At 31.6% G+C, this 23,165-nt stretch overlaps 1 protein-coding gene and 2 long non-coding RNA genes across 6 annotated transcripts; 1 reads left to right on the top strand and 2 right to left on the bottom strand.

The window, feature by feature from the left end:
* The first annotated feature begins 2,237 nt into the window (after positions 1–2,237).
* On the top strand, positions 2,238–12,446 carry LOC146955549 (calcium-transporting ATPase 4, plasma membrane-type-like). Of its 4 annotated transcripts, none has more exons than XM_085721938.1 (9): positions 2,238–2,354; positions 2,552–2,574; positions 2,678–2,882; positions 7,531–7,585; positions 7,838–9,777; positions 9,863–10,021; positions 10,591–10,762; positions 10,853–11,151; positions 11,883–12,446. In XM_085721938.1, the coding sequence occupies exons 3-9, from the start codon at positions 2,712–2,714 to the stop codon at positions 12,186–12,188; spliced, it is 3,102 nt and encodes a 1,033-aa protein (XP_085578064.1). In that variant the 5' UTR covers positions 2,238–2,354; positions 2,552–2,574; positions 2,678–2,711; the 3' UTR covers positions 12,189–12,446. The 4 variants fall into 4 exon arrangements, with proteins under 4 accessions (XP_085578064.1, XP_085578069.1, XP_085578057.1 ...); XM_085721943.1 differs by having other exon boundaries at positions 2,694–2,882; XM_085721931.1 differs by having other exon boundaries at positions 2,238–2,574.
* A 2,631-nt stretch (positions 12,447–15,077) lies between these two features.
* LOC146955550 (uncharacterized) lies at positions 15,078–17,163 on the bottom strand. Its single transcript, XR_015016691.1, has 3 exons — positions 16,752–17,163; positions 15,663–15,732; positions 15,078–15,443 (listed from the first exon to the last, which is right to left on the bottom strand). It is a non-coding gene; the product is annotated as an uncharacterized LOC146955550 (long non-coding RNA).
* Positions 17,164–21,185: 4,022 nt separating this feature from the next.
* On the bottom strand, positions 21,186–23,145 carry LOC146955551 (uncharacterized). The gene is made up of 3 exons (XR_015016692.1): positions 22,334–23,145; positions 21,928–22,253; positions 21,186–21,761 (listed from the first exon to the last, which is right to left on the bottom strand). It is a non-coding gene; the product is annotated as an uncharacterized LOC146955551 (long non-coding RNA).
* Between the last annotated feature and the right edge of the window lie 20 nt (positions 23,146–23,165).

A 23,165-nucleotide genomic window follows, 5' to 3' on the forward strand; every position in this document is an offset into this window, starting at 1 on the left:
AATATTGAGAATGAATGTGGAAGTGACATGTGGCATAAAAAACCTTACTTTATATATATACTATTGATTGATTGATTGATTGATGTGTAGTTTGTTGAGATAAAAAATACTGAGTGCATAAGATCAAAAGTTTGTTGAGATATTTATGTTAAATAAAAATAGAAAAAATAATAAAAATATTGAGAATGAATGTGGAAGTGACATGTGGCATAAAAAACCTTACTTTATATATATACTATTGATTGATTGATTGATTGATGTGTAGTTTGTTGAGATAAAAAATACTGAGTGCATAAGATCAAAAGTTTGTTGAGATATTTATGTTAAATAAAATAGAAAAAATAATAAAAATATTGAGAATGAATGTGGAAGTGACATGTGGCATAAAAAACCTTACTTTATATATATACTATTGATTGATTGATTGATTGATGTGTAGTTTGTTGAGATAAAAAATACTGAGTGCATAAGATCAAAAGTTTGTTGAGATATTTATGTTAAATAAAAATAGAAAAAATAATAAAAATATTGAGAATGAATGTGGAAGTGACATGTGGCATAAAAAACCTTACTTTATATATATACTATTGATTGATTGATGTGTAGTTTGTTGAGATAAAAAATACTGAGTGCATAAGATCAAAAGTTTGTTGAGATATTTATGTTAAATAAAAATAGAAAAAATAATAAAAATATTGAGAATGAATGTGGAAGTGACATGTGGCATAAAAAACCTTACTTTATATATATACTATTGATTGATTGATTGATTGATGTGTAGTTTGTTGAGATAAAAAATACTGAGTGCATAAGATCAAAAGTTTGTTGAGATATTTATGTTAAATAAAATAGAAAAAATAATAAAAATATTGAGAATGAATGTGGAAGTGACATGTGGCATAAAAAACCTTACTTTATATATATACTATTGAAGTGATGTTTTTTATGCCATGTGTCACTTTCACACTCATTCCCAATATTTTTATTATTTTTTCTATTTTTAAAAACCAATATTTTATTTAACATAAATATGTCAACAAACTTTTGATCTTATGCACTCAGTATTTTCCTTAAATTTTTATTGAATTTCTAATATTTTATGTAGGAGAAATGTCTCAACAAACTACACATAATACTTTCAACAAAGTTTACATATACGATCTTATTTTATGATTAAAAGACTCCAATTTATTTATTTGTTTTTAGGAAAAGAATCTTCAATTAGTTATTACTAATCTTTTAGCACTATATCATTCAAATTCAATTAGTTTTTATATTTGAGGAAAAAAAAGGTTCGATTAGTTTTTTTTTTTTGATAAAAAAAAGGGTTCGATTAGTTATTATGTTATCTTTTAGCAGTATATTCTAATGCAAATGTTAACTATAAATAAATAAATTTTCGTTAATCACATATTTACATATTTTGAGCACAAACAGAAACCTCAAACCTTCTTTTTCATCTAACATTTTTTCTTCTTCTGGTTTGCCAAACACCAATTTTATTATTTCTCATACATATACTTTGATATATATATATATATATATATATATATATATATATATATATATATATATATATATATTTCAACCACTTTCTTTCCTTTCAATCGATTTTTCTCTCTCATACGCATGGGCCACGAAACAAACCCATGACCACATGTTTAAAGGGACTCAAAACTCTTACTAGTTGAACTAATTCATTATTGATTTTGTTACACTTTTTATTCTTGCATTGGACATTCATCTCATCATTTATATTTATTTTTATGATATTATTATAATTTTAAATTTAAATAAATTCAATCTAACGTGCACACAAACTTATAAAAACTTATTTAATATCTAACCCGGGCAACGCCGGATCTCTAAACTAGTTGTATACTATGAGAAAGTTGATATGCTTAAATTTTGAAAAACTAATGTTGATTTTAAATTAAAAGTATTCCAAAGACTTATTAATTTTGCATCCCATAATATTTGTTTTTAAGTCATTTAAAAAAAAATGATTTTATAGTTATCTGTGAAAATTTGTTAGAGTTGTGATGACCATTATCCGTTGTTTTTTTAACAAATAATTAATTTCATAATTATCCGTTGAAATTGTAGAAATTTGTTACAGTTCTAATGATCATTATCCATAATTTTTTTAAAAATATTTAAATTAAATTTTGCAAAATAACCATTGTGCACATGAAATTAAGGAGATGTTAAAGTCGTTCAATTTTTGCTCGAGTCTTACAAAAACAGCATCTTATAAAGTCTTTTTCTTCTGATAACCAACATCAGGGAAAGTTTCGGGCTGTTATCACCGTTCAACGAGCAGAGCAGCACTGCATTTTACGGCGGATGTTAAGGTGCTCTAGTTTCTATAAATAATTGAAATTCATAAATTTTCCAATCAGCAGGTATTGGAAAAGACAAGTTTTCTATTCACCACAAGTCTTCTAGATCTAGGATTCCTATCTTTTGAATCGATTCGATTGATTTATAGAGAAGTGGTAGCAAAAGACGATTTTAAGCGAATTCAAACTGGTCTGGTTTTCTTATGCAGCTATTGGTATACCTGAATTCAAGGTATCCTTTCAATTTAACAACCTTTTCGTTTCGTTTCGTTTCTCTCTCTCTCTCTTATCACATCATCACACTAACCTAGCTTTGGTTTTGTATGGTTTTACAGTGTATAATAGTAACAGAAAAACAGATTGAAATCGATGGAAGGTTATCTTAAGGATTTCGAATTGGAAGACAAGGATCGTTCAATCGAAGCTCTCACTAGATGGAGAACTGCCGTTACTTTGGTCAAGAATCCTCGTCGAAGGTTTCGAAACGTTGCAGATCTCGCCAAACGTGCTCTAGCTCAAGAAAAGCAGAAGAAAATTCAGGTTTCTTTCTACCAACATTTTCTTCTTTAATCTCTTTTTTTCCTTTTTATTTTTTATTTTTCAATATAGACGACGATAAATATAAATAAATTGAAGAACAAAAAAAAAAAACGTAAAAGTGAAAAGTGATACAACTAATTCACTTTTGGTTGAACGGAAAACAATGAAATGTTGAATTAATCTCTGCACAATAATGATTTTTTCTTTTTGTCGTAGTTGCAAGTCAAATTATGTGTGCAGACACATGGGACACATGGGGGGGCGGAATTTACAATGTTGTTTATTCCCTCCATCCCGGTATATCCGAGCTTGGTTTTTCACACAGATTAAGAAAAATGTATAAATAAAGGAGAAAATGGAATATATTGAATTAAGAATGATGAAAGTAGTATTAATTAGAGTTATATTGTATTGGGAATGATGAAAGTTTTATTGAAAATTGAAATGATTCAGTTATTTTGGGACACTTTTTTTTAGTAAATGGGTCAGATATTCCGGGACGGAGGGAGTATCTAATTTTACATGATTTAGTTTTATAAAATTGAATTTTAATTGCTAGAGTTTACTATTATTAAATGATATTTAATTTGGAGAAAAATCCAATAATAATGAAGAAGAAATGGTGTCCATGTTTGGATGGTCATATAATTAAAAGTTAAAATCCTTTTCTATTTTTGAGTATAATGTCATTTTCACGTGCCTAGTGTGTGGCCAGCACTACTGTACTTAGTGGTTTGCATCTTTATTTTTTATTTTTTAATGCTACTTTAGCATATGCTCATCACATGTGATATAATGACGAATGTCTAATGCATCATTGTCCATTTGCAAATAAATATTAATAATATAACTTTTTGGTTTTGATGAAGTAATAATTATAAGGGAGCCCCTAATATGGACCCAAAAAAATAAGGACCAGTGGTGGACCTTAATATATTACCGGCTATAGTCAGTCACCTCTGTTGCTCAGTAATTGTTGGGTTGGTTCACACGTCTTAATTTTCCAGTTCGTTCTGTTTCTACGCACACACATCCATGGAGACATTCATCAATTTCAGAATCTCAATCGTAAAGCTAGGATTTGTTACACTGCAAAATTGTGAGGAACTACTCTCAATTGCCAGTATATCTGAACTTGATTTCAACACAATTCTTCAAATATTCATACACTATAGAATTTTGCATCGCAGATCTGAACTTGGTTTATAATCACTTCTGTAACTTACTTATTTTTCCATTAGTTGTTTACATCACTAGATTTATATGGTCCCTGAGATGGAAAACGAAACTAAACACCAAATTTGAAGAGGAAACACCAACAATCTCATGGATTTGAGTGGGGTATTTGCTGCAAAAAGCTATTTCAACATAGATAATAAATCCAGGTACCGTTAGAATCTGGTGGTATTGGGGAATTTCCTAGTCAATACTTTGGCCCTCTCACATTATTCTTCATCCAAGCCTCCATTCTCACATTACAACAACCAACAACAATACCTATACCACACCACCAGGTCCACCACGTCAAAATTAAAGCTTTCTCTACTTTAAGACTATGTGAAAATGAACCCCATAGTTATCATTGACTTCTCAACTTCACTCCATGTAATAACGTTATCGGATCTGATTAGAGATTTCGCACCACGATTTACGGTTTAGGATTGAAGCAAGATGGGTCCCATCGTTCTCACAAGACCAAGTAAGACATAAATGAAAGGCAAATTAATACTAGATTCATTAATAAACAAAAAACAAAACCGGTTAACATTTGCATGAACTTGTTATAGTCGGTCATTCACTGAGGTCCACCACTGGACCTTTATTTTTAGGGTCCATATTAGGGGCTCCCTAATTATAATATATTTGATAAAAACTTACATGTTTTAGTTGTATAACTTGTGTCTCATGGACAGTTTCCATTCTCCATATTATTATCTCACACCACAAGACTTTTTAATTTGCCGGGTATATTTCCTCCATTATTATTGACATGGTTAATCATAAAATGAACTGGCTGGTTTAGTTCTCCAACAAATACTAGTTATCAATAAAATTAGTTGAGACTTAGCACTAATAAATGGTAAAACAAATATTGACATTTATATATTGACATTCCAATAGCAAACCAATTAAGGCCATATACCTATTAGGTACTCTATTGGGGAATTTTTTTTGGAAGTCTTCTAAGAGTGAGGGTCTTACTTAGACCTCCATTACACAATTTTTTATTAAAATAATCATTATTTTGTTGGAAGTTATTGATGGAACCATTTAAACATTTTGTTAGAGAGTTTTCATTGGAGTGACTGAATGCTTACTAAGTACTGTTATTAAAAAAATAATATAAAAAGTAATGTGTACATATAAAACTCATTTAAGAACTCTAAATTAAAGGTTTCCATTACGAATGCTTTTAGTGTATTTGTTAAAGTTCTTTTGAAATTGTATTTTCATCCCCGTCGTCATGACTTACCTAATGTCCTAATCTGTTGGTCTTAGACCGATAGACTTGTCACTTTTTGGATTGGACCTTATCAACCACCTTTTTTGAAATGTATTAAAAAAAAAAAAAACTTTGTTTGCTTTTCAACCATGTTTACTATTGACGGCATCGAATCAAATTAAAAGGAGGCGACGAAATATTAGAACTTTATGTTATGAGAATATACTATTGGGTAAGTCAAATTGCTCATGCTAAAGTAACTTGTATAATTCGTGATTTATGACTATAATTTCGTGTACTCCATAATTGTCAAACGGGGTTAGGCAAAGGTTTTTTATTATGTTTTTCCCTATTGCATAATATTAAATTAGTTTTGTTTTTTACCAACAAAAAAAAAACAAATTAGTTTTGTTTTTTTGTCAACAAAATCAAATTGCCACGTTGTTCCCTTCAATGCTGCTATGATTCAAGACCTCAAAAACATTTTGTTTGCAAGTGTTATTTAAATTAAATTTGGGTTGGACGGCAATTAACGTGGTCTGGAGCCTTTTGTCAAAAATGGAATAAAATAAAAAACGTGAGGTGTGCATATCACCATGTGTAATTTTGATTTTCGCGTTTCTTTTGTGGCATAGGAATGACCGAATGACTAGTCAACAAAAGATCTAAATTATATCTAAATCAATTATTTTTTTATAGTATTAACATTATTGGGAGGAGGGGTCTAAATAATCTTTAATCTAAACTCTAAAGTTGGACCGAAAGATAATTAAATTCTGATACAAAAATTGTATGATTATTTTTAACCTATGATTACATTGTAAATCTATTTGGCTTAAATGCACTTTTGACCCCCTGTGTTTGCCGACGTAACAATTTTGACCCCCAAAAAAAAAAATGCAATTTTGACCCCCTATTTTTGTCATGCTTAGGGAAATATGCTCTTTTGGCCCCTTATCTTTGCAAAAAAAATTGCGATTATAACCCCTGGTTAGGTCATATGGCAGCTTCTCAGCATAGTTGGGAAAATTAAGGGGTCAAAATTGCATTGTTTTTGTTAGGGGCCAAAATTGCTACAACGACAAACATAAGGGGCAGAATGTGCATTTAAGCCAATCTATTTTGCATACTGCCAAAAACGAAGTTTGGTGGAACTTTCCATGCCAAGTTATTATTCATAAGTCATAAATAACCTCTTTTACCACATAAAAAATAGGACCTGCAGGAGGTTCCAATCAATTTCAGCAAATAGCATAAAAAAGAAGAAAGAGAAATTCACGTTCTTTGTCTTTACGATTGAGATGATGGTTTGATTAGTGACATTATAAAAATCAAATCAAAGAATAATATTTGTAAATTGAGTATTGACATTTGAAACACAATAATAAATTTTTCTTGTTTATGTGTCAAACTATGTAACTATCTTAGACGTTACAACAAGAATGACAGTAAATTTTTGTTTTTGTGACCAACATTAGTCATCTTTTTGACGATCCCCCCAAACAAGTTAAAATAGAAAAACAACAAAAAAGTAGAAAAGAAAAAATCGATGATTTTATATTTTTGAAAATTATGTATGTGTATATTTGATTTAATTAGATTGAAAAACTAAAATATATCTGTATTAATTTTTTTTTTCTCTATTTAATCTATCAACTGAATTTGGAAAAGAATTTAATATATATATATTCTTAGGGAGATTTAATATATTAACAGATTTTTTTTTTTGTCTATCTTATCACAATTTATATTTTAAATTTGGTTCTGAATTGCCATTTGCTAATTGCTTCTTTGGAGTTAAAGATTTACGGTCCTCTTTCTCTAAAAAATGGAGTACTTACATATCATCTGAACAAAATTATTGAATTTATAACTTGTAACATTAAAGTTTTTCTAGGTTTTCATTCAATAGCATTGATAAAAGATTGCAGGTTAAGAATTAAAAAAATGTATCTGTATTCTACTCTTTACTTTTATTCTATTTTACCAATTTTTTCAATATAAAATCTTCAACATTTCCTCTTGTTACTAACTAGCTAGGCACATTGTCAGAATCCTTAAAGTGGAAGCAGATTATTTGCTTGAAAGATTTCACATAATGTTCAAGTTATAAATACATTATCTTATAGTCTTTTTCTTCTGATACATACTGTCAATTTGTTATTATTATTTATTTGACTATATTATCTTGATAACCAATATCAGGGAAAGCTTCGGGCTGTTATCACCGCTCAACGAGCAGCACTGCATTTTACGGATGGTAAGGTGCTCTAGTTTCTATAATAATTGAAATTCATAAATTTTCCAATTAGCAGTTATTGGAAAAGAGAAATTTTCTATTCACCACAAGTCTTCTAGATCTAGGATATCCACAGTAGTTAAAATTATATTTTCTATCGATTGATTTATAGAGGAGTGGTAGCAAAAGATGATTTTAAATGCCCCCAGCTCAATGTCTTTATACTTTTTCCATAAGCTAATTCAGACTGGTCTGGTTTTCTTTGTTATGCAGCTATTGGTACACCTGAATTCAAGGTATCAGAAAAGACTAGAGCAGCTGGTTTTGGTATCGAACCGGATGATATTGCATCAGTTGTTCGAAGCCATGATTTCAAGAACTATAAAAAGGTTGGTGAAGTTCAAGGGATTACAAGTAAACTTTCCGTCTCAGTTGATGAAGGTGTCAGTCAAGACAGTATACATAGTAGGCAAGAGATTTATGGGCTCAACCGTTATACCGAGAAACCATCTAAAAGTTTTCTGATGTTTGTTTGGGATGCACTGCATGACTTAACACTGATCATTCTAATGGTTTGTGCTTTAGTTTCCATAGGCATAGGGATTCCCACAGAAGGGTGGCCAAAAGGTGTTTATGATGGTGTTGGAATCTTACTTAGTATATTCTTGGTTGTCACTGTTACTGCTATCAGTGACTATCAGCAATCTCTGCAGTTCTTAGATTTGGACAAAGAGAAGAAAAAGATTTCTATTCATGTTACCAGGGATGGTAAAAGACAGAAGGTTTCAATTTATGACTTGGTAGTTGGAGATATAGTTCATTTGTCAACTGGTGATCAAGTTCCAGCTGATGGAATTTTCATTCATGGATATTCATTGCTAATTGATGAATCAAGTTTGTCAGGTGAGAGCGAACCTGTAGATATAGACAATCGAAGACCTTTTCTTCTTTCGGGAACCAAAGTGCAAGATGGTCAAGCGAAGATGATAGTTACAACTGTTGGCATGAGAACTGAGTGGGGAAAGCTGATGGAAACTTTGAGTGAGGGAGGAGAAGATGAGACTCCACTGCAGGTGAAATTGAATGGAGTTGCTACAGTAATTGGTAAAATCGGTTTGACTTTTGCTGTGCTGACGTTTTTGGTCTTGACAGCAAGGTTTGTGATTGAAAAAGCAGTTAATGGAGACTTCGCTAGTTGGTCTTCAGAGGATGCACTGAAGCTACTAGATTACTTTGCCATTGCTGTAACTATAATAGTTGTTGCGATTCCTGAAGGATTACCGTTAGCTGTAACACTTAGTCTTGCATTTGCAATGAAAAAATTAATGAATGATAAGGCGCTTGTCAGACATCTTTCTGCTTGTGAGACTATGGGTTCAGCTAGTTGCATTTGCACTGATAAGACAGGAACGTTGACGACCAACCATATGGTGGTTGATAAAATTTGGATATGTGAAAAGACTGTGGAGATGAAAGGTGATGAAAGTACCGATAAGTTGAAATCAGAGATTTCTGATGAAGTTCTAAACATCCTTTTGCAGGCTATATTTCAGAATACTTCTTCGGAAGTAGTTAAAGACAAAGAAGGAAAACAGACAATACTGGGAACACCAACAGAATCAGCAATATTGGAATTTGGCTTGGTTTCAGGTGGTGATTTCGATGCACAGCGTAGATCCTGTAAGGTACTTAAGGTTGAGCCTTTCAATTCAGACAGGAAGAAGATGTCGGTGCTAGTGGGTCTTCCTGATGGAGGGGTCCGAGCTTTCTGCAAAGGTGCATCAGAAATCGTGCTGAAAATGTGTGATAAAATCATTGATAGTAATGGAACAACTATTGATCTTCCTGAAGAGAAAGCAAAGATTGTGAATGACATTATAGATGGATTTGCCCATGAAGCTTTGAGAACTCTTTGTTTGGCTGTCAAAGACATAGATGAAACCCAAGGAGAAACCAACATCCCGGAGAATGGATATACTTTGATAGCCATTGTGGGAATCAAGGATCCTGTGCGCCCTGGAGTTAAGGAAGCTGTTCAAAAATGTTTAGCAGCAGGAATAGGCGTTCGCATGGTCACCGGCGATAACATAAATACAGCTAAGGCTATAGCTAAAGAATGCGGTATACTTACTGAGGGAGGTGTAGCTATAGAAGGACCAGAGTTTCGCAATCTGTCTGAGGAGCAAATGAAGGATATCATACCTAGAATTCAGGTTCTGTTCTCGTGTTATGTTTGAGACTTTCAAATCTTTTTTGATATGCATTTCTTTCGTATGTTATTAATTGATATGGTTTCAGGTAATGGCACGATCCTTGCCTCTTGACAAGCATACCTTGGTAACCCGTTTGAGGAATATGTTTGGTGAGGTTGTTGCTGTTACTGGTGATGGAACCAACGATGCTCCTGCACTGCACGAGTCAGACATTGGACTTGCCATGGGCATTGCCGGAACCGAGGTTTGTCTCTAGTAATTATTGGTTTACCATGGTGAATCGTAGTGTTAATGTGACAATCCACTGCACTGTTCTTATGTAGTTGGTTAATTGAATCTTGTTTAAGGCTCACAAATGTTTTCTTCTGTTCTAGCCTTCTAGTTATATTATGTTTTGCTCATTTCTTTTACATTTCTTTTCCCTCTTGTACTTCCTCCCCTCCACTTTTTAGAGTGGTGGAGGCGTCTTAAATAATATGTATGACTGATTGTTGAACAATTCTGTTATTTTGTCTATTAAGGAAGCAGTAGATAATCAAAACTTAAGCATTGATGTCTTTCGAGACATAAGTTCATCTTCTTACCTTTTGTACCTTGTAAATGTTTCCACATGTTTGCTACATGTTATTTTATTTGGTAATCCAGTTATTCCCTAAGAATCAAGCATTTTTCTTGAACGTGTCCTAAAAAGTTATGGCTTTTGGGCATCACTTATCTTCTTTCTAGAATCTGTTCTACTTGTTCAGCCACCTATGTTATATTAATCCCTAATTGATGTTTAAGTTAACTTTCCTTAAATTACACCTTTTTCAGGTTGCCAAAGAAAATGCTGATGTCATTATAATGGACGACAACTTCACTACTATTGTCAAAGTGGCAAAATGGGGACGGGCCATATACATAAACATTCAAAAATTTGTGCAGTTTCAGTTAACAGTCAATGTTGTTGCTCTGATTACTAATTTCGTTTCTGCATGCATCACTGGTTTGTTGATTTATACAAGTTTTGTTTCCACTGAAATGTTGAATACTATGTTTCAAGAAACTGAGATTAAACTTTCTTCATTATTTTCAGGTGCTGCTCCACTAACTGCTGTTCAATTGCTTTGGGTTAACTTGATTATGGACACTCTTGGTGCATTGGCTTTGGCTACTGAACCTCCTAATGATGGACTTATGGAAAGACAACCAGTTGGAAAGAAAGCAAGTTTTATTACCAAACCAATGTGGAGGAATATCTTCGGTCAAAGTTTGTATCAACTGATTGTCCTTGGAGTTCTAAATTTTGAGGGGAAGAGGCTGCTGGGACTAAGTGGCCCAGATTCAACTGCTGTACTCAACACTTTGATATTCAACTCCTTTGTATTTTGCCAGGTAATGTGTCTCATCAACGTCATCGAAATCAACTACGATTTATTGTAACACATTTTAAATACCGAACCGGACATCAAACCGGCGAGACCTCTGGGTCATTGTTCAGCTGCTTTAAACTGCTCGAACAGAGACGAAACCATAATCAAACTGCCTAATGCCTATATAACAGACAAAGAAGATAAAATGTATTTAAGAAGATAAAATGAATTGTAGGAAACTAATTGATCATAATATTAAAAGGACAAAGAAAATAACTCTTAGCTTTTTTTTCCAATAAAATAACTGAGTTAGAATCAAATTCTAATCTAGTTTCAACAATTATCTTAAGTTTTGAAAACTTAAAACTGTTAAAGAGGATTTCACCAACTATTCTGGCATTTTTATATGAAAATATCAGCTATTGAAGAAAATGAAAATTTGCCATTTGTTATTACGTGTTAACGTGACTTAAATAAATTGAAAACACTTGCTAACATGTTTTTACAATGTTACTGTAGTTTTGTGGATAACAAGTCCTAGTATTCTACTCTTGTATCTATGGATTATACATAAATTGAGAAGTTTTAATGTGCTTATAACTTTGTTTTTTTGAGGGGAACTCTGTTATTGCCTCTATGATCTATCAATTTTCCTTAAATACTAGGTGTGACGCATTCAAGAAAATGTACATTAAAGAAACTTGTTCCAATTTCTTAAGCTTACTTTGTTGTTTTCCTTTTGTCTTTTACCAGGTGTTCAATGAGATAAACAGCAGAGAAATTGAAAAGATAAACATATTCAGAGGCATGTTTGACAGCTGGATATTTTTAAGTGTTATTCTCGCCACAGCTGTATTTCAAGTAATCATAGTTGAGTTCCTGGGAACATTTGCCAGCACTGTCCCTCTAACCTGGCAATTCTGGTTACTCAGTTTGTTATTTGGTGTACTTAGCATGCCTTTAGCTGCTATCCTCAAATGCATACCAGTTGAAAGAGATACCACAACAAAGCATCATGATGGTTATGAGGCACTGCCTTCTGGTCCTGAAAGAGTGTGATTTTGTTCTCTTTTCATTTTCTGTTGTGCAAAAACATGGATGAAATTTTGGTTTTTTTTTTTTCATTTGTAGTTTTTGAGAAACTATCTCACGGAAAAAGTGGAAGAAAACCCACACCAACTTCTCACCAAAGTATTTTTGGTAGGATAAAGGTTATATTGTACAAATACTTTGATGTGCTACACGTTTTGGAGTTTTTGTTAAACATGTCACTTTTTTAATCACACGATCAATTACAATTTTGTAAAGTTGAAACTATCAAGTTGTGTGCATGCTTATTGAACTTTAAGATGTCAGTTCACTTTTGCAGCTACAGATTGAATTTTATGATATGAATTGACCAAGTAGTGAACACTTGTTGAATGTTAGTGCAAAAATGATTTGCATTGATAGAGTATGTCCAATCTAAAATTCAACTTTCAAAATATTGTTATTTTTTAGGCCTGTATGGAAATATTTTCACATAGACAAATCCAACTAATATATATTTTATCCATTATGATTCTGAAACCAAGGTGTCGCTCAATCATCGATGATAGGATTCAACTATCGAGATGTATGTTTTTTTTTTTTTGGCAGATGACAATTGAAACCTATCACCGATGATTGAGGGACAATATGAATGGGAGGTTGGTGACAAACGCGTATAACTTCCACATGAGTAGATGCAAGATAGAGTATATGAAACATAATTTTTTGCAACATGTGAAGTATTTCTATCATAGTTTACAAGTTTGAGATCATGTCGTGCCACAAGTTACATAGTTTAAATATCTTGAATTCATAGTACAAAATGATGGAGAAATAGAGCAGATGTAGATCATCGTATTCAACCTGTGTGGTTGAAATGGAGAAGAACCTCAAGTGTTTCATGTGATATGAAAGTACCACTCAAATTAAAGGGACAATTTTATCAGGCAAATGTAGGAAAAGAGACTCTTATTAAGGCAGTGGCCCAAGCCTTACCAAATTACATCATATTATAAGATCCCATAAGGTTGTTGTGACAATATTGAAGCCATGCTATCAAAGTTTTGGTGGGGTTCCTGAACAAAAAATTAAAATTCATTGGATGAGTTTGGACAGATAAGGGAGAGTCAAAAGTAAAGGGAAACTCGGTTTTAGAGGTTTCAGCGAATTCAATAGAGTTGTGTTATTTGAACAACCATTTGGTTGACAACTTCTTTGACAGCCATATATTTACAAAGAGAAAGTGAGTCTTGACACAAAAACCAAAACAATAGAGAGATAAAGTAAAAACATAATGTGAGTATGAGAGATAAAGTTGTCACAAAAGTTGTCATAAAATAGTTGTACAAATATCATTTCTCAATTCAATAAGGCCCTCCTAGCCAAGCAATGTTGGAGGCAAATGTTCCCAGATCATGTTTTTTTAAGAGCATGTACTTTCCTAGATCATGTTTATCTTTTTGTTGCTCTTTGATCATTTTTTTTTTTGCAAACTCGTTACGAGCCTAGCTATGCTTGGAGAAGTTTGGTTAATGTAAAATCAGTGCTTGATCTTGATCTTAGATGGTCAATTGGAAATGGTTAGAAAGTTAAAATCCAGAAAGAACTGTGGCTTCCAGAATTATCTAACTTTAAGGTGTGGAGCCTCATTGTGCAACGTTGAAAAGCACACTATGAATAGCAATGGAAGAGAGAGCATGTGCTTAATAGCTTTATTGCTTTTGAGGCCAATCAAATCCTAAACATCCCTCGCTCTTGGCGCCTACCTGAGGACAAGACACAACAGGATTTGGAGCTGGGAAAGGAGTGGTCTCTATTCTGTTCGATCGGCATATCATCTATTCAAGGCGAGATACTCAGAGATAACCCTGAACCATCAACACCGAGAAAATCTCTGATATGTGGAAGCCAATTTGGAAAATTCAAGCGTCTAAACGGGTTAAAAGTTTCTTGTGTAGAGTTGCTAAAAAAATCATGCCTGCCAGACTGGAACAAAAAGGGATCAGATTGGATTCTAGGTAGACTGTTTCCCGGGTAAACTCAACCTTGGTGAAATTGATCTTATTGTTGTTGATAGCTAGGATATTTTGTTTAGCTTGTTAGTTTTTAGTGTTTTGGCTGTTAAAATATGTAAAAACAAGGTTGTTCTTGGCCTAGTAGTAGTAGTTAGAAATGTGGGCTCTATGTCCTGGTTTGGAAATGTTCCTAAACCTGTCTCATCTACTGTATTCTCTGAACTTACTGATTCCAAAAAAAAAAAAAGATGTTGAGTTGAGATCCTACAAACGTCTTCCTATGATCGAAAGACATAATTTGACCTTGCCAAAAAAGTGCAGCTTCAATATGATAGTCCAAGGAGATTCAATATGGTTTAAATTTCTGGTGTTTCACTGTCCAACAATTCTTCAATTTGTGAAATTTTGTTTGATTCACGTTCGTTCTTAAATTGACGCTGCTCTGCTTCCAAATCCCCAGGCCACTACATTGTATGTATAAATAAGCCTTCGGTAAAATCACCGCCTTGCAATCTTTTCGTCAGATATAAAGAAACTTCAACTACACGTAAGTCCAATTTCACTGGAACAGAGTAAAGGTTTCTGGTTGCACCTTGTTATTATTGTGAGGAGCTAGCAAAGTAATGAAAGTATTTGAAGTTTGACATGTTGCAGTCTTTTAGACATTGATAGAATGGTTTGAACCTTTTGAGGAGTCACATTGTTTTCGCCGCTCATTTATCAAATATTGAAGAGGGAGAGAACTCTAAAACACCCACAAAGTGACGCATCACCTGTTACTCTCATGTAGCAAAAGTTGAGCGATGTGGCATTGAAAGAGGTAAGATGTCAATGATATGTCTTGGAGCTGTTTTAATATAGACAGAAGATATATATTCTATGATATCTATAGCCTACAATAATCTTATATAAACAAATAATCTTGTAGATTTCATAAACATGCGATTAGTTTTGAACTGGCATGAAGACGTGAAATTCCATAGTAAAATATAAACAACCAAAGTATCTCAAATCACGTGTAAATAGAATCCGCAGATTCAGTGAAGTTTAACTGAAGTACAGAACAGTTTTAGATCATCAGAGTGCACAGAACTTGTCTAAGAGCTTGAGCATGATGTCGGATGTGATCATCGATGAATGTAGCAATAAAATAATAAGAGTGATCATAACCAGGTTGAAAGCGTAACAGCAGTGGAACATTTGCATTCTTGCACGCCTCTTCAAACTTGCGAGGTAGCAGTTGATCATGCAGAAATTTGTCATCTTCCCCCTGAAAAGTAGGGCAATAGTAAGATGCAGTTAAAAACCAGCAAGAATTAAAAAGAGCATAGGAGCATGTTAATAATAACTTGTGATCTTACTGTATTATAAACAGCATTATATCTAGCTGACCATTTTGGTTCATTTCTCTCAGCAACTACAATTTTAACTTCTATCATCACTCAAAAGTTTTTTTTAAATAAGAGAAAACACTCACATGATCTTTTACCTGATCAATCAAAATGCTGGCAGATACACCAGGAAACTTTGTTACCAAGTGAGTAGCATCGTTCGTTGTCCTGCATTCTTCAACTGCTTAGTATAATGAAATATAAGAACTAGTTTAATAATGCAACATGCAAGTTTGAATTTCCCCTTCTAGTTTACCTCCCATTCAGATTTATTATCACCTAGATAATTTGTGAATGCCTTCTGTCCCCAAGGACAAAAAATAAGTTAGAATCCCAATCATAAATACACTACTTATCATGACATGTATATTCCCATAAGTTAGAATCCCAGAAATTATCACCAAAAGAAGGATGACATTTTTACTTCTAATTTACAACAATACAAAAAGTATGTGCAGACTATAGTTCCACCTTCCATGGAGTTTGAACAATAAACTTTATATGAAATGAGTTTCTGTCATCTCCTCAACAAGTGCTACTCCATCATTCACATATCCAGCACACCAAGTTTTTGCCCTTGCTGGAACTTTACTCCTCAGAGGTCAAAGCATTGCAGGGCTTATGGTTATAACTGATTAAAGTTTAGCTTCAGAACGTTTGACATCTTGCAATCACAAGTTAAGTTGAATCATTCTTTATTTCATCAATCCAACAAAAATTGTAAGTGTTGCAGTTCCATATCCCAAATTTAGCTCCAGGACATTGCTAATTAGCTAAGCTTTCATTTCATACTCTCTTTTACTCCTACTCAAATGAAAACTACTCATTCTAGTGTTTCTAGTCAAGTTTAGAATAGAAAATAAATTGACTCCTAGCTCTTAAACTAATAAGTACATCCAGCTATACACGAAAAACCTTCTGTTGCACACTGCAATTCCAATTCAAATTCACAAGCTTCTCTATCACTCAGAGATATGGAAGTTCTAAAGAAATGTCATCATATCCAAGTTTAGAATGGAGATTTGATATAAAGAAGAAAGATAATAGCGATAGAAATACCAGGTATCCTAACAACTATCTGATATTACTAGCCCGTGTGAAAAATACATGATGGATGGAATGTTTCTCAACTGTCCAAATGTAAAATAGATTAATGAAAACAACAAACACATTCATAGAAATAATACCGATACAGTCAGCTTGTTATAGAGAGAACTATTGCAGACACAAAACAGAGTAGTAGAGGTAGTGGTTGTTGTACACTTGTACTATTGTCCTTTTTCCATCGTTCTCCAAAGGATAAGCATCCAATGCCTTCCAAAATCCTCTGATTTATCCGTTGCTTCAGCTTCTATCCTTCTGCAATGATAGGCTTGATTAAAACAGCATTTGACACAATTTTGAAGCTTCCAGTCTTCCAGCTTCTGATGATCTTCAGAACTTCTTTTCCTCAGATGTTCAAGCTTCCTTTTCGTAGATTCAATTGCTCTCATTTGTTGCTCAGAACCTGTGCTTTTAATTTAAAGACACTAAAATTTTGACTATGGTCCTGCACACTTGAATAAATATTAGCATATCCAATTGACAATTTTTAATAGGCTTAATTACACTTTTGGCCCCCTAAGTATCCAAAAGTTGTGATTTTGGCCCCCTAAAAAAAATATCTCTTTTTTGGCCCCTTAAGTTCACTTTTGGTTGCAATTTTGGCCCCCGAGCCCAATTTTGACCCAGTCAACGCTGACGTGGACGCATTTTTGTATTTTTTAATATTTTTTTTAATTCTGTAATTTAAAAATAAATAAAAATTCTGGAAAAATGAAAAATTAATAAAAAAATTGAAAAAAAATATTTAAAAATTCTGGAAAATTGAAAAATTAATAAAAATGAAAAATAATTGAAAAAATACGGAAAAAATTTAAAAATTCAGGAAAAATTAATAAAAATAAAAAATGATTAAAAAAATTGAAAATTCATTAGTATTAAAAAAATTTAAAAATTGAAAAAAATTTAAAAATTTCGAAAATATCTGGAAAATTTGAAAACGGAATTCTGGAAAATTGAAAAAATTGAAATTTATGGAAAATACGGAAAATATTTAAAAATTTTTGAAATTTTCATTAGTATTTTTTCCGGGAATTTTAGTGTATTTATAAACCGGAATACACATAATTTTTTGTGTATTTACAAACCATAATACACATAATTTTTTGTAAACCGGAATACACATAATGAAAATTTCCCGGAAAAAATACTAATGAAAATTTTCCCGGAAAAAATACTAATGAAAATTTAGAAGTTTCGAAAAATACACTGAAAAAACCTAAGCTCGACATATATACTAATGAAAATTTCAAAATTTCGAGAAATACTAATGAAAATTTCAAAAATTTCATTTTTTTAAAAATGATTAATCTTTTTAATTTTTTCGAAAATTTCGAATTTTTTTTAAATATTTTCTAGAATTTTTATTTTTCATTAAAATTTTAATTAGAATTTTTCCAGAATTTTAATTAAATTTTTTCATTAAAATTTCGAAAATTTCATTTTTCCAGAATTTTAATTTTTTTCAGAAAATTTCGAAATTTTATTTTTTTAGATTATTTTATTTTTTTAATCATTTTTTATTAATTTTTCAATTTTCCATAATTTTTTTATTTTTTTTCAATTTTTTTATTAATTTTCGGATTTTTTTTCAATTTTTTTGTAATTAAAAAAACATTTTTATTTCTGTAATAAAAAACATTTTTTTAATTACAAAAATATTTTTTTTATTTTTTATAAATTAAAAAAATAAAAATAAAATAAAAAAAATTTACACACGTGGCGCCCACGTGTCTGTTGACTGGGTCAAAATTGGCTTGGGGGCCAAAATTGCAACCAAAAGTGAACTTAAGGGGCCAAAAAAGAGATATTTTTTTTAGGGGGCCAAAATCGCAACTTTTGGATACTTAGGGGGCCAAAAGTGTAATTAAGCCTTTTTAATACTTTGATGATGACAAACACTAGTATCCAATTGACATATTTTGTTCCAACAATCTCCCCCTTTTTGATGATGACAAACACTAGTATTTAAAAAGTTCAATTGTTGTTAATTTAATTAACAAGTTGACTTTATGGGTATGAGGTTTGTAAGCTCCCCCTAAATTCTATGCAAGTTAACTAAATTCATCTTTAAAAGAGTAATTCACTCAGAATAATCTCACATTAAAATAATAGACTAAGAGATGAGAATAATGTTCTATAATTTAATTAATTTAGAATTAAATTAGTGGGGCTCAAAGCCTATAAATAAATAATAAATCTACTCCCCTTTTTGTCATCAACAAAAAGTAAAAAAGAAGACAAATAGAAGAAGTGAGAAAATTCAAAATATAAAAAAAAATAAAACACGTTCAGAAGCAATAATATAGTCAGAAGCAAAATCAAGCAATAATATTTAGAAGAACAAACAATTGACATAAAGTAAACAAGCTAAAAAGTGTGTGCAATCTAAGGTTGGACTTGTTTCTTCACCATCTCCATCAAATCTTGAATCAAACTGTTTGTGTTCTCTAATTGCTTCTGCATATCTTCCTTAAGATCATTGTAACCCTTGACAAGAGTTTCTTCTCTGACCTTTGCTTCTTCTTGTTGAGCAATCATTTTTCTTTGAAGTTCAGCACGCAACATTCTTTGCTCAAAAAGATCTTTCTTGAGCTCTTTGTTCTCTTTTTCAAGAACATAGTCCTTATTTAACTTCTCAAGAATAGGAGCAACATTACCATTCTAAAATTTATTTCTAGAATTTTATTTTATTCGAAAATATAATCAAGATGAATAACAAGATACAATGAATATTGATTGACACCGATATATAAGTCATGTTATACTATTGAATAACAAACCCTTAATTCTATTCTTCATGATCTAATGTTATGTTTTTTTAAATATTGAAAAATTTTCCAATATTTTTATTTTTGTATAAAAAATAAAAAAAAACAAACTTTTTAATTTCGAAAGAAAAATCTGAACTTTTTTTTTTAAAAAAATAAAATTTATTTTCTTATTATATTCATGAATTTCGAAATATTTTAAGCCCTTAAGTTCCTTATATTCATAAATTTCGAAATATATTAAGTTCCTGAATTTTCCAGAAATATGAATTTTTTGAAATATATTTTTTTTCTCTTCATATTTTTAACTTTTTCCAGATTTTTTATTATTTTTTAAAATATTCTAGAACTTTTTACATTTTTATTAATTTTTCCAAATTATTTTCATTATTTTTCGTTTTACCAAATTCTTTTTCATTTTTATTAAAATTTTCAGATTATTTTTTATTTTATTAAATTTTCCAGAATTTTTTTATTTTGTTTAATGATATTTTTTATTTTAATTAATTTTTTTTATTTTTCAAAATATTTTTCACTTTTATTAATTTTTCCAGAATTTATTTAATTTTTATTTTTTTTTGTTTTTTTTTATTTTTTTTAAAATCACAAATGCCACGTGTGCCCTTTAAAAAAATAAAAAATAAAAATAATTATAAAGTCAGCGTCCATTACTCATGTGTCAGATTTAAAAAAAAAATTAAATAATTACACAGTGGCGTGCCAAGTCATCGTCTGGATGGGGTCAGGGGTGTTTTGTGGAGAATTTCATATTATAGGGTTGGAATGTAAACTTTTATTTTTACAAGGGGTAAACCGGAACTCGCCCAAATTACAGGGGGTAAATACATATTAAGCCTTACAATTATGGTAATTCCTAAAAAGCAGGAACATTTTTAGGAACCACCAAGCACACCACCAAGGAATCCTAAAATGATTTATATTTTAGAAACAAATCTTCCAGCTGATTTTGGGCAATAACGCGCTGCTTGGTGAACAAGAAATAGGGCGTGGTTTCTTACTGAGGTAAAGATTGCGTAAACCAAGCCACATAACAGGGCACACTGAACCGTGCCAAGATGTTGGAACATCGTATCCAACATACACTAGTATTTATTTTAGCAACAATGAAGCCAATACCCAAATACCCAACAAAGGAAAATTATTTTTATCTCGTTCTTGAATTATATATTAAGTAGACGGCATAGGATAGGAGTCCCAGTGGGGTGCCAACCTAGTTGGGATGTTTATGGGCTCCTTGATGCCTCGTCTACTTCTTGACTTATCCAAAAAAAAAAATATTAAAAAGTTGAAGTTGGCGATATTTGGTAAAAAACTTGAATTATATATTAAATAATAATATTACTACCTCCGTCCTTAATTATAAGACCCTTTTGAGAATTTTTTTTGTCCCATTTTATAAGACCCATTTGCTATTTCCAACTACATTAATTATTTCTTTACATACATGCCCCTATTTTATTATACATCTTTTTCTTCAATCAGCAATAAATAACATGTTGAAAACATAAACCAACCCTCTCTCTTAAAGGATAAAATTGTAAAAACAATAGTAATTACAAACATATTTAATACAAATATCCACTATCTTAATTCCCGTTATTTTTTCAAAAGAGCCCTATAATTAGGGACGGAGGTAGTATATATTAGTTGGCGATATTTGGTAAAAAAAAATAAGGAAATATTATTACTACTTAAATTATGTCTTATTTTTTTAAATAAAAAAATTAATACATTAAATAAAATTAAATATTAATTAACAATAACCCTAAGACTTGAAGTTCGCAATTATCTTGTTGAACATAGTTAACCCCAACTTTAAGACTTGAGGTTGCCGATTATCTCCTTGAACATAGTTAACCCCGACCCTAAGACTTGAAGTTCGCGATTATCTCCTAGAACATTGTTAACCCTAACTCTTGAAGTTGACAAGTATCTCCTTGAACATTGTTAACCCTAAGACTTGAAGTTGGCGATTATCTCCTTGAACATAGTTAACCCTAAGACTTGAAGTTGGCGATTATCTCCTTGAACATTGTTAACCCTAAGTCTTAAAGTTGGCGATTATCTCCTTGAACATAGTTAACCCTAAGACTTGAAGATTATCTCCTTGAACATGGAACTCTCATCAGCCTGAACCTTGGTCTTTATATGAAAAAGTAGCTTGCAAGGATGAAGTGTAGTGTGGTAGGATCCAACACTTGGGGCAACAATGGAATAGGACATCTTGTATACATCCCCTTCCTTTAGTTTATGCTGAAACACATACAACAACTGCTTCCTCACACTTGCATGAATCTTGCAGCCCTATACCAATAAACCGTTAAATAAACAACATGAAATCTAACATATAAACTGGAGACACATGACATAATGAAAACCAACTTCCAGAAAACACCCAAAGCATAAACACAACAATAACATGACTGCAATATATGAATTTTCAAAAGTCATACGAAACTAACAAAAATACATTTTCGTTAATGAGTATCATCTCAAGAGAATTTGGTTGATCAGACTTTAGAAACGTCGGGACCTCCCAAATCCTTGCAATCCGGACCTTAATTCTCCAAGAATCTTTGCCGAGCACAACATCAGATAGAAAATCAAATGAGCTCTCCATCAAGATAACGCATCCTACAAAATCAATCGATGTGAAATAAACTTGCAAGTGTGATGAGAATGCCGCATATCTAACATATTTATAGCAATCAACCAAGGGCATAAGAGAGAATTGACACATTAACCAAATTCAAACGCATGAAACCAAATGCAGCCCTAGTTCTTCTCTGCAAATACCTGGCACCCAAGAAAAAAAACTCATAAACAATTGAAGAAAAAAACATCCCGCTAGAATGTGTTGAAGATATGCAAGCCACCTTGTTAAGATCATAGATAAGCGTCATGTATCTCTCCGGCAAGTCCCTTCAACATCAATGCACTAAAAACATAGAAATGAATATAAATTTTGTGCGTAAAAAAGTTGCTCATAGTTAGGTACGAGTGTTACACGTTCCTTCATCATATCAAATAACTTTCATCTTCAATAAGGAACTTTCATCACAACTCTTTGACAACCTTAAACATAATTTCAACATCCGAAAATCTCCAATTTTGACTAAAATGGTGTATTAAAGTACTAAATATTTTTTATATTTAATATGTATTCATTTGTATTTGTTTAAATATTATTGTAATTGGTTGAGGGATAACCGTTACAATTTGATATTCTTATTGTATATATACATATTTATACAATGGAATAAATCATCGCAAATATTTCTACCATAAACTCCATACCAACCCTCATTGATCTTTCTTGCTCACTACCATAGTTCACTTCCCACTTTCTATTTGTTTTTTTTTTTTTTACACTTCCTATTTGGTGTCGCCTTTATTTCTTTTCTTCTTTTAGTTAGTGGTTAATTATATATTATTTATATGTATGGTGTTTGCATTTATATAATATAGTTAATAGATAAGAACATTTTATAACATCAGAAAAAGAATGTAAAACAACAAAGTATGATGAAAAAGAAGGCATAATAATGTTTGCTGCCGCAAAGGAATTTTTGCTAAGTGAAAGTTGACTTGAGCTCGCATTAAATTGGAAATTTTTGGGTCTCAAAAGCAACTCTATTCGGCTTAAGAAAATGAATCTCTAAGTAGAATCTTCATATAATTGAATTCTAATGGCTCTTAGAGCAATCT

The sequence above is a fragment of the Medicago sativa genome, chromosome 1, assembly GCF_051527215.1.
Source record: "Medicago sativa cultivar Bolivia chromosome 1, Bolivia_mono, whole genome shotgun sequence".
Taxonomy (NCBI): domain Eukaryota; kingdom Viridiplantae; phylum Streptophyta; class Magnoliopsida; order Fabales; family Fabaceae; genus Medicago; species Medicago sativa.